General features: G+C 49.2%; 1 protein-coding gene across 1 annotated transcript in view; it reads left to right on the top strand.

Moving 5' to 3' along the window:
- Nucleotides 1-11,482, top strand: part of PAX2 (paired box 2) — a 95,482-nt gene extending 84,000 nt beyond the window's left edge. The window contains 4 exon segments of the mRNA XM_060171485.1: nucleotides 6,637-6,738; nucleotides 9,043-9,129; nucleotides 9,537-9,577; nucleotides 9,579-11,482. Of these exon segments, the coding sequence (XP_060027468.1) occupies nucleotides 6,637-6,738; nucleotides 9,043-9,129; nucleotides 9,537-9,577; nucleotides 9,579-9,677 (329 nt within the window). The 3' untranslated portion in view covers nucleotides 9,678-11,482.
- The last annotated feature ends 1,026 nt before the right edge of the window (nucleotides 11,483-12,508 follow it).

The following is a 12,508-nucleotide window of genomic DNA, read 5'->3' as shown; positions in this document are numbered from 1 at the left end:
ATTATGTATAAGTGGGATTGATCTTAAAGTGATTGTAATTGACATGGTAAATTTACAATATATTCAGACAGTAACTAAAAATGTAATAACTATATGTCCTTCCATTACAAATGCTTGTGTCAAATGAAGGCACAGACTGCCAACCTTGAAGAAATCTTTTATCTTTATTTTTTGCCACCTTCTGAAAAGCAGACAAAAACTTGAGAATAGGATAGTACAGCAAGACTTATGTTTTCTTGCCTTAGGGTCCACCATAGCGTCAAGTGGATAGCAAAAATGTTCATTTTCAGAGAAAGATGCTAAGGAGAAGCATCTTCAAACTCATTGAACACAACTTGCGTTGTATAAATCCATGTAAATCCATGTCTAATAAGTCTCATTGCCTGAGTTGTCAGGAACAGTAGGCTCTGCTTCTCTGGAAGCTTCCTTTCTATTATTTCCTCAGTCTTCTGAATGTTGACTTTTTTCTTTAGCTTGAACTATTTTTGCTTTTAAGTTTTTTGCTTTTCTTTATATGATCTTGTTTCTATTGGTATAATTCAAGTGGTTTCAAACAAATCAATTCATTTCTTACACCAACGAACGCAGGTTCTTTTACAAGTGGTACTTAATCTCTTAGTCATGAATACAATTGAGTGTGATTTAAAAAAACGTCTGGGCATTGTATGTGTGTATCTATAATGTTTTATATCAATATATAGCTTTATATTGGCTCCCTGAGTCTATATAAAGAATCCTATGGGATCAGTGAACCTCAAATTGAAACACTGTAGAAAATAAAAGAACCTAAGACTTGCAAGACAAGTTGTTCTGAGCAGAAAGTATTTACTTGGCATAATTCCAGGTCACTTTCCTTCACCAAATACCTATTTCCAGAATCTACATAATTTAGGATTAATCTTCTAGAATTCCCAAATATACTACTAGTTCTGATATTCAAGTTCTGCCATCCAATAACTGTAAAGTTTTAGACATAACACGTAGTCCCTCTAAGTTTCAGTTGATATGAGGATTAAGTGCAATTATATATATAGAAAATGTTTAGGGGCTGAGGAAACAGCATAATGGTTATGCAAAAGACTTTCATGTCTGAGGGATCAAAGGTCCCAGGTTCAATCCCCAGCACCACCATAAAACAAAGCTGAGTAGTGCTCTGGTTTAATAATAAATAAAAGAGAGAGGGAGAGAGAGAGAGAGAAGAGAAGAGAAAAGAAAATACTTAGGACGATGCTTAGCACATAGCACATAGTAGGTGTTCAGTGTAGGCTAACTAGTCTGGTGCAGGTAGAAGCACAACTCTGCCTTTGATTTTAGGACTGACAAAAAAATCACATAATCTAGTTAATGCAATTCTCTAATTTCTGAGTAGTCTTACACTTTACTTTCTCTGTACTTGCAAGAAAAACTACACTTAGATTCTTCAGAACCGTTGATTTGATCTGGCCCATTTGGTAAGGAATGTCTGACAAAAGTGCACTGTCTGATTCAGATGTAGTGATTGCTGTAGAAATTAGCTTTAGAATCTTCAGGGACTTCTGCAGTTGATCTGAGCAGGCATCCTCATCAAGTACAGTGCTCCTAACACTTCTGGGTACTTTAAGATTTTCAACTACTACTGTGTCTTGAAGAGTCTCTTTGTTTTTTTAAAAACTCTCAAAGGAGATTAATACTCCACCCCATGGAGTTTTACTACAGACTTCTTTCAGTATCAGTGGTTTACTCTTTGTGTCCTGCTTTTCTTGCCTTGTCTTAATGACAGCAGTGACAATGTGAGGCTTGGCTTGTCAGAAAAAAAAAAAAAAAAGCCTTCCTATTCTTTGGCTCTTTTGAGGAGCATATGGATTCATACTGTCATTAAAAGGCAATATGATATAAACATACTTCAAACTTAGCCTCTGTCATTTGATAGCTAGTTAGAAATAGAGAAGACTTTGCCTCCATTTTCCCAATTTTAAAACAAGGAAGACTATTAACTGATCATCTCAAAGGCTCATCTTTCAAAAATGTCACAGCTTTAGGAAGCAAGTATCCAGCATGAAATGCTCATCCTCTTGTAATACGTGGGGTTTTATCAATTTGTGTTGCTTGGTACTATTTTCCTATTACTGCCATTGCCAGTGTGCAAATACTTCACCGCTGCCTAGGTTCTGTTGGATGGTACATGCTTTCTAACTCTTCTGTTTTGTGACTACTTCCTTCTTGGTTTGTTTTTTGTTTTGTTTTGTTTTGCTTTTTGCCTGTTTGTTCTAAGGAGGGGGCTGTGCTGCCTGGGAGTTTCAGAGTTGCTCTCAGTTATCATTGGTCCATCTGTCTGTTGTAATGCAAGACCTAGTGCTCTGTCAATCCCTCCTTGCACAGATTCCATTACCTATTCATATTCTCTCACTCAAAGAGGCTTCCTCACAGAACGCTGCTGGGCAAATGGGATGATGGTCTTAGTAATTTGAAAACTTCCTTCAGAATGTGCTTTCCATTATTGACAACAGTGTTCTAGAAGAATATATGACAGTGGCAAGAGTATGGTCAATCATTTTCCCGCTCTCCAGATGTCACCTGTGTACTAATGAAGCCACCAAGAGTGCTTTAGGTGCCGTGGTTTGCATCTTAGCTAGTTCAAGGCACTGAATGAGCCTCTCCTGTGGTACTGATTTTACAGCATCAAAAGCACAGTTGTATGTGGAACATGAGAGGCTTCAATGCTTTTCTCTCATCATGGGTCTTTTCTCTCACATTTAAAAATTGTCTGCACAGGAATCAGGTAGGTAGTGGCTCACCTGGTAGAATCTACACATTACCATTTGTGAGGCTTGGGTTGAAGGACCTAGGTTCAAGCTGCAGGGGTAGAAGCTTCATGAATGGAGAAGCAATGCTGCAGATGTCCTTCTCCTTCTCTATCTCTCTCTACAGCTCTCACTATTTTTTCTTCCTCCAGGGTTATCGATGGGGCTTGGTACCTGCACTATGAATCTACTGCTCCTGGAGGCTATTTTTCCCATTTTATTGCCCTCATTGTTATTGTTGCTGTAGTTATAGCCATTGTCGTTGCTGTTGTTGTTGGATAGGGCAGAAAGAAATCCAGAGAGGAGGGGTAGACAGAGGGGGAGAGAAAGATAGACACCTGCAGACCTGCTTCACCACTTGTAAAGCAACCCCCTGGTGGGGAGCCAGGGGCTTGAACCAGAATCCTTACTCCAGTCCTTGCACTTTGTGCCATGTGCACTTAACCCGCTGTGCTACCGCCCAGCCCCCTACTCTATTTTTTTTAAGGCCACTAGGAATGGTTAAGTCGCATAGGCACAGAGCCCCAGCAATAATCTTAATGGAAAAAAAAATCTTTGCAGCACTTCCCAGATTGTTTTGAAAATTTGAATTTGGAAATGTGCACTTTAATCAGTAACTCTATGGAGTGACTATCAACATGCAAACAAGTTAGCCTGATCATTCTGTGTGAGAGAAAAAAAGGCTAATGGAAATAATACCGTAGGAAGGATGCTTCTAGGCTACTTGGAAACACCTTTCCAGTCTGCCTCACTACCGAAACTAGGTGGGAGATTGTGTGACAAAATGTTTGGCTATAAGGAGTTCATGTGTGACTGATAATAGAAATTATGCAGCTGAAAATTTGAACTCATCTGTGTGTACATTCCTGTTTATAAGAGAAGCACGCTTCTTACCGGTGGCTTTGTAGACATTAAGATCACATGGCCAGGAGAACTTGAGTTTCCATAGCTTTCCAATTTCAAAACCTCTACATCTGCTTTAACTCTCCTAGCTCAGGTCTTTCTTTGACCAATAAATGCCATGTTATTAATTTCTCTAGGAATAAGAGCTATTGCTGTCATTGTCCACTTCTGGTCTACTCTGCTAAGATGGCAGGAGGGTGGTCATCTGTTATTAACAAGAGGAATCAATAAAGCACACACAAAAGAAACAGATTCTTCTCTCTCTTTGGGAGTCCAACATGATCTTCTACTTGACAGTTCTGCTCTTATTTGCTCTTGGGTTTTAGGAAATATCAGATATTAGGTACAAAGGTAAACCATCTATTGCTTGAGAAAGTTGAGTCACAATACAAGAATCCCTCACTGCCAGCCTTCCATCATCTTATATTCATAACCCACTGTTCAAACCATTTTTAGAGAAAAAGCAGAATCCACCATTGACATTTTACCTCTTTTTTTTTCTTGTCTCCAGGGTTATCACTGGGGATTGGTGCCTGATACCTCTTTTTTAAAATAGAAAACTTTTAGGTGCTTAGGAGATTGTGCAGTGGGTGCGACACTGGACTCGCAAGTTTAATCCTCGGCAACAAATACATCAGAGTGATGCTCTGGTTCTCTCTCATTTCCTCTCTTAGATAAATGAATAAATAATATTTTAAAAAATTAAATGCTTTTTTTTTGAAGATTTAATTGCATATTTGTTTTTGAGAGACCAGTGCACTGTTCATCTCTGACATATGGCACTGCTGGGAATTGAGCCTCTGACCTCTCAGACTTCAGGCAAGAAAGCCTAGTGCATTTCTGCTATGCTATCTCCCTAGTCCAGCCTTCACTTCTTTAAAGGTTATGTATATACATATATGTATGTATATAGCAGAAAACATAACTTGTTGGAATGGAGTGTATGTGTAATAGAGTGACACAGAACCAACTAGTATATATTGAGCATCTATCATGTTCTCAATTATGCAAGACAGAGAAAACAGAGTCCTCCCCCAGATAGTCTGTTTGAGAAAGCCCATGATATGAAACTATGAAATATAACAACATGATAAGCCATGCAGCACAGACACTGTAAGCTTAGAAGAAAGCAACTTCTCTGATGGGTAGGATGGTAGGGGTTATATGTGTTGAACTGGAAGAAGATAGGAATGATGAAAAAGAAAACAAGGCAAAAAAGAGAGGTGTCTTAGTACACAGTGAAAACAGTCAAACTATATACTAAGAGGCATGGCATTAAGAGCTGAGAATGTTGGGCAGTTCAGATTCATAACTACTGAGCATCAGTGAGAGTTTTTCCCAAAAGAAGTGTTATAATGAAAGTAGTGTTTCCTGAGAACAAGCCAAGCAGCCACATCTGGGCTAGACCAGAGGGGGCAGGATGCAGAACAGGGAATATAAGCAAAGTGTTTTGTGGCAAACCGAAAGCATGTGCTCAGGAGCCAAGCTGTGGAGGTGGGACAGGTGAACTAATAGCTGGCGATTAGCTTCATATAGAAGGGGAAAGGAAAAAGACTATGCCAAGAAGGTTTCCAAAGTGTTTGATCTGGTGGTATTCAAGCTGACCAGAAGGAATGATGGGGTGGGCTGGGGAGAGATGAATTTGCCTTGATTCTGGGTGACAGTGGGGCAGCTGAGGAAGCTGTTCAGCAGTCAGCTGGAAATGCAGAAACCTGAGGTATATCTCTGTATCTGAGAGAAGGTTGGATCACTCAGAAATGTTACAGTAGGGGTGAAGAAGAGAGAAGTAGGAGGTGAGGTCTATGTTAAGGGGAGAGTAGCAAGGGGGAGAAATGAAGGTGCCTGGGAATAGCCACTGGAATAAAAAGAAGGTGAACTCTGTCAGATACACACAATTCTATGATCTCCAGCCACATCTTGCCTTTTGGGGGTTGAACAGAGGTGCTAAAGTGGTACTAGCTGAAGACGAAGACTCTGGAGAGGGTAAATGGGACTTAGGAGACCCAGGGAAGGATAAAGCAACTTGAAAAGAGTGGGATGGGAAGAGAGCAAATGACTGTCACTAGAGATTGGAGTATGCTAAATTATAACTGGAAGTGGCGACACCTTCATTGCAATGAAGAGGCCAGGTCCCCAGAAGAGATGCCACATGAGTGCAGCTGTGCTCCAGGAGACCTGTGTGTGGACTGGGGGTGTCTCCCTAATGTGGACTTGCCTTCACTCCAGGGCACTGCTAAGGAAAGCCCTGCCACCACCTCCAGGCTGTAGCTAATAGAGGCCTTCAGGGACAGAAGTCTAGCAGCTGCTGGGGTGGGCTGGGGGAGCAGATTTTGCTCATTGAACTTGATCTGATTCACTTGCACTGTTGGCTCCAAGCTCCTGATTCATCGCAGGCATGGCTTTCCATCATTTAAGTGTCATAAACACTAACAGCAAAATAACCCACTGGCTGGCTGTCCCCTGCTCTCCACACCTGTCAGACTCAGCACCTGCAGCTCCATTTGGAGAGAACAAGGGATATTCACCAGTTCATTTCTATGTTTGCAGTGGGGGGGGTGTCCTTCCAAGCCTGGAGGGAAGGTGGGGTGTTTGGGAAGACAGAGGTACATTTAGCTACTGGGGAGCACCCAGCAGACTCTCTCATGGGATGGAGGCTGTAATACTGGGGCATCTCCCCACATCCATCTGGATTTGGGATATAAAGAGACATAGACAGAGGTCACACATATACACATAAATGCACAGGCAGACACAGAGGATAGAAATGGATCTATCACGAGATGCCCAGTTCTTGGGATAAATCGTAGAGTGTTCAGTTAATGAGCTGGGACACATGCAAAGGCACTTGTGGACCTGCTCATCTCAGTGTGCCCACACAGGTATGTTGCCCAGGTGTGAACAAAGGAGGCCTCTCTCTTCCAGGCCTTACCCGTCCCCTTTTGTGTTTCTCTAGGTCGTGACATGGCGAGCACCACTCTGCCTGGTTACCCCCCCCATGTGCCCCCAACTGGCCAGGGAAGCTACCCCACCTCCACCCTGGCAGGAATGGTGCCTGGTAGGTGACAAATTGGGGTAAGAAGGGGGGCTGCTAAAATTGTGAGTGAGTTGCTGAGCAGTCTCCAGTCTGAGACTGGGGCAGGGGGGAGACCCAGTATTCCTCTCCCTACAAAACCACTGCTAGTCCATCCGTCTTACTGTCCCTTGAGGCAGCAATTGGTTTGTAATGTGCTGCCCACCCCCCACCCCACCCACCATAAGCAACCCAAAGAGGGAGGCTGCAGAGATGCTCTTTGGTGTACACCCCCACCATATGTCCTGGATGACCCTATACAGTGCCCACCCACCTGAGCCTTTTCTGGGGACCACTCAGCCTCAGCTCCACCCTCAGTGCCCTGGCCCAGCCAGGCCCAGCCTCAGCCAGCTGACACATCTTGGAAGAGCCTGTCTGGTTTCCATGGAAACTTGGAGCCAAGAACCATTTCCAGGGGCATGTCAGTCACTCAGACAAAGCCACCCGGGTCCACTCCCATCCCACCCCACAGGGAAGACCAGTGTCAAGACCCCAACCCACAGACAGAAGAGAGGCTGTCCCCAAGGAACCAGGCTGTGACTGGCTTCAGAAAGACTAGAGCACCCTCACATCAGCTCAGAGGAACCTGAATGATTATTGCCTCGGGGGACTGAAGGTCTCTGGCCCACCCTGTCTAGGAGGAATTGGGTTTGGGCTGTGTGGACAGAGATGCAGAAGTCACATTTAGGGAGACTTCCCCCAACCCATCACCCTAGACTGAAGTCAGAGAAAGAGTTGAAGCGCCCTTCAAATAAATACCTCCAAAACTCCCAACTTAAAGACTCATTGGGCCAAAAACCCACCCCTCTGACTGCTCCTCTTGTGCCCCTCCCCTAAAGCCCTGCTCTCCTGGAGTCAGACAAAGGGGACAGAAGAAGCAGCCTCATTCCTGGACCACCATCCAGGGACAGCCCTGGGTAGGCAAAGCCATGGGAGTGGGGTGGGGGAGGCACAGACGGAGATCTTTGTAGGGTGCTGCAGAATGGATGCTGGCTGAAGTCAAAGGACCTGCAGGTGGGGTAGGTGAGGGGTTTCCTGCCAGGTTTGGAGTAGGGGGAGCAAAAGTATCAGGGGCAAAGAGGTTCTTCCAGAAGGTTCCAGCTGTGAGCAAGTGGAGGCTGAAAATCTTATGGAGGGGGCAGTCTTCAAGGAGGTGGGGATGACGGGAGCCCCAGCCGAGAGCTCATGGTGGCAAGGGGGGAGTCGTTAAACAGAATCTAGTGCTGATGAGGAAATTACACTTGTTTCATTAGCGATGGGGAAGGAGATAGCTCAGTTCCTCTTGGTCACAGTTGAGCTCAGAAGCTCATTATCCTGCTGCACGCATGCTTTCCCTCCTCGTCAATAAACAGGCTTTCCAGTGGCTGCATCCCCCACCCCCACCCCAGCTCCTTCTCAGAGAGGGGCCCCTTCTCCTCTACTTAACCCGCGGTTAGGGATCACTGTAAACAGTCTGGGGTCATCACACAGGAGAAAGGGCGAGGGGGAAACCTGGAGACCTGGCCTTTCTCCCGCGGAGGGGGGGAAGGGGAAGGCAGCTACCGACGGTTTGCAGCCCACCAGCCCCAGCCCAGCTTGGGGACGAGAAAACAGTGCACCTGCTTCCCGCCTCCTTCCTCCCCGGCGTGGCCCACGCCTTCAATCTCTGGGGACAGGCGGGAGCAGGTATCTCCCAGGACTCCCCCCTTGCCTTGTCACCGCGCAAAGATGCCATTCTTCAGGGTTTTCTGGGACAAACTGTCCCGAGGACCTTTCTTCTCCACTCTCCGTTGTTTCCACCCCACGGGGCTTAGGCTCCTAGAAATGGATTCTCCTCTAGAAGTCCCAGACCCCCTTTGCAGCCCCAGGTAGGCACCCCTGGACAGGGAACAAGCCCTTCTTCCTGATCCGTCCACCCCTCTCTCTTAGACACACACACACACACACACACACACACACACACACACACCTTCCCGCTCAGACCTGGACAGGGAACAAGCCCTTCTTCCTGATCCCATCACCGTTAGGAGTCCCACTCCCAGGTGAGAGACCCGTCGGAAGTCTCTCCACCCCTCTCTCTTAGACTCTTAGACACACACACACACACACACACACACACACACACCTTCCCGCTCAGACCTGCCCCCCAATCGCCCGCAGGGCCCCACGCCCGCAGAGGGCATTGCCCTGCCAGCACCTCAAAAGAGAAAAAAAAAAAAAAAGCTGGACGAGGCCGTTGGCCAGGCACGTCGGATCCGCCCAGGCGCGGTGAGAGTCTGACTCCCCCCCCCATTCCCCCCCCCCCCGCAGGGAGCGAGTTCTCCGGCAACCCGTACAGCCACCCCCAGTACACCGCCTACAACGAGGCTTGGAGATTCAGCAACCCCGCCTTACTAAGTGAGTACGCCCCCTAGCTGGCCGGCGGCTCAGAGCGACCGCTGCCCCGCACGACCCGGCTGCTTCTGCACGGGGGCCGGTTCCCCACTCCCAGCCTGAGCTCTGCAGGGCAGCTCCGAGTCCCCCGCACCCCTAGATGTCGCACCTGCCTCCCGCCCCCTGTCCCCCGGGGCGTCCCCCTTCCCGAGGTCGTTGCGGGCCTTGGCGCCGCCCTCAGCCTCCGGGCCCCGCGTTCGCACCCTGGCTCCTTCTCCCAGCTCCAGGACTCCACCCCACTCAGGCCCTCCAGCCTACATCCCGCCAGCCCCAGCTCCGCAGGGATCTTTACTTTGTATTGCTTTCCTTTTTGTTTTGTTCTCCTGTTTGTCCTCTCACCCAGCCCATTCTTCTCCTGTGTTAACTTCCAGGTTCCCCTTATTATTATAGTGCCGCCCCCCGGGGCTCCGCCCCTGCCGCTGCTGCCGCTGCCTATGACCGCCACTAGTTACCGCGGGGACCACATCAAGCTGCAGGCCGACAGCTTCGGCCTCCACATCGTCCCCGTCTGACCGCCCGCCCCGGAGGGAGGGAGAACCCAAGCGACGCGAAGCCTCCCGGCCACCGCCCCAGCCCCACCCCCATTCCGGGACCCCCGCAGCCCTTCAGGTCGCCCCGGCCCGGGCCCGACAGGACGGATGGAGCCGCGGGCGGGATGCTCCAGCCCAGGCCCGCCGGCCCTGACTCCGCTGCACCGTGAGAAGGGCCTGAGCCAGCGCGCCCTGACCCCGCAGCAGACCGACCTCGGCGCGGGATTCCGGCATGGCCCGCCCCTGCGCGGGGGACAAGCTTCTGTGACACACAATCAGCGCGGCCCAGCCCGAGGGCACCACCCGGGGCTCTCCAGCGCCGGGAGGCTTCGCTGGAGGGTGAAGGAAAGGAGAACGGAACGATTTTCTGCAGAAGGAGGGAGGGCCTCCTGCCCAACTCTGGGGGGACAGTGCCGAACCCCCCCCCCCTGCGCGCCAGCCGCACCGCCCTCCCTCTTCTGAGTGCATCCTGACCGGGGCTCTGGGAACGGGGTTGGGGTCGTCAGGTCTTCCCAAGATGGGAACTCAAGACATTCGGGCCTCAGCATTCCACCGAGACCAATGCTGGGCTCGCTCTCGGCCTGAGCCACCCAAATGGCCAGGGTTCGAGCACCCCCTCTAGAGACCAGAATGTCAGCCCCGTCTTGTCTCCGGCCGCGGCGACTCTCCCACCTGCGACCTCCCAGCGCCCCCTCCTGCTGACCCATTTCCCACCGGGGCGCTCTGACCTCTTCTCCCCAATTGCAACCCCCCCCCCCAGTCCAGGCTCCCCAGTGCCTGCCGCCGCGGGCCCCCGTTTGCAAAGGCCGCGGGCATTGGGCTCCCGGAGCATCTACTAGACGGTCCCTCCCGGAACACAGATTTCCGAGCTGAAGGTGGTAGAAGTCAGCGTCTGAACTGCTGGGGCCTGGTGGTGGCTGGAAGTGGGGCGTCGTCCACCCCATCTCACCCACCCACCCAACCCAGCCACTTCCTTCGGCAGGAACTGAACAGACCCTAGCAAAAAAAAAAAAAAAAAAAAAGCAAGAAAAAGAAAAAAAACTACATTTATTTAATATGACGGTCTTTACGAAAAGGGAGAAAAAAAAAAACACCCACAAAACAGAAACCTAACAGGCTGCTGCTTTGTAGAAAGACGGTGTGTGGTGTGAAGGCGAATCCCGGTGTACATAAACCCGCCCGCCCAGTAGCGTCCGGTGCCCGCCCCCCTCTCCCCCTCCCTGCCTGTAGACCCGCCCCGTCGCTTGTACTCCGAGAGTCGCAGCTCGCTAGGGGGAGTGGGCATAGCTACACGCCCACTGAAGCACAGCACGTCCGGGGGAGGGGGCAGCTCCCTTTTTTTTATTTGTTACGAAAAAAAATTATGAAAGAAAAAAATCTCTATGCAAAAATGACGAACGTGGTCCTGTGGACTCCTCTCGCCTCTGTTTTCTTGGCTATTTCTCTGTAACTCTGAGTGTGCGCGCTTTCCCCCGCACCGCTCCTCTCTCTCTCCCGCCTCTCACCTTCTCTGTCTCTGTCTCTCTGCGTCTCAGTCTCTCTTGTCTCGCTCAACCCTCGGCCTCCCTCCCCGGCCTGGCCCCGGCAGGCGTGATGAGAGGTGCCGCTCCACCCCCGGGGCTCGCCCTGGGCCGGGCCGCCCCGCCCCGTAGTAGCTCTCTCGGTAGCGGCGATGCGCCCTGCATGTCTCCTCACCCGTGGATCGTGACGACTCGAAATAACATAAACAAAGTCAATAAAAGTGAAAAATAAATAAATAAATAAAAATCCTTGAACAAATCCGAAAAGGCTTGGAGTCCTCACCCAGCTCTCTCTCTCCCCTTCCAGCCTTTCCACTTGAAAAGGAAGGAAAAAATGACAAACCAAGAAAAGAGAATAGTTTAAGGCAAACGCCGGCCCCCAGCCAAGCTCCAGCTGCCCGAGCAGGGTGCGACGGTTCCAACGTCGAGGGCCCATCTCAAGGCAGGGCAGGGGTCCAGACAAAGGAACCAACCCAGTTCTCTAATGATCCCCGAAGGGCTCTGGTTTCCTTGGCCACTTTCAGCGCATCAGTTTATTTTTATTTTTTTCCTTTCTTATGCACATGAGAAATAAGAATAATATTAATAATAAATTTTGTATGTCACTTCCAGTGGCTCCAGGTTTGTCTCTCCCTGTCTTGGGGACAGGCTTCTTCTCACAATGGTTGATCTCCAATATCTCCTCCCCTCATGACACTCTCAAACATACTCCACTGGGACACTCCCACCACTACCCCCTTTTGCTGAACCACTGGAAGCAAATGAAGATGAGCCTGTCTTTTAGAGCCATCCTCCCTCCGTCCCTCACATCCTGCTTTGAGGCAAGGAGTCTCCACAACTTCAAAATAACTTTAAGCTCAGTATATGTACCAGCTTGCTTCTCCTCTCATACCCAGATTGAGGGGTGTAAGCTCTCCAAGAGTGAGATCAAAGTTCTGGTCCCTTGGGGGCCGGGGGAGAGGTGTTGGTGGTCCCATTTCCTTCCTCAGCTCACACTCACAGCCACAGTTTTACACCCAAGTTCTCCCAGAGACCCAGATGCTTGCCACAAGTTTCCACTATGCAGTTACTTCCTGCAGGGAGAGAGTGCTCTGCATCACTGACAACCAAACCAGCTCTGGGGCCCAGATGAGCTGCAGTGAGAGACTCTGTGAGGTCTGAATGTTTTCTGAGAGAGGACCCAGTTGCCTTTTCTGTCAGTGACTGCCAAGACTGTTTGCATGAGGCTACCTTTATGTCCCTGAAAGGGTCCCTATAGAGGTGGGGGAACATTTTTTTTTCTAGATAGCTTTC

This window comes from Erinaceus europaeus, chromosome 14, assembly GCF_950295315.1.
Source record: "Erinaceus europaeus chromosome 14, mEriEur2.1, whole genome shotgun sequence".
Classification (NCBI taxonomy): domain Eukaryota; kingdom Metazoa; phylum Chordata; class Mammalia; order Eulipotyphla; family Erinaceidae; genus Erinaceus; species Erinaceus europaeus.
Note: the sequence above shows the minus strand (reverse complement) of the source record. Positions and strands in the feature narration are given on the sequence as shown.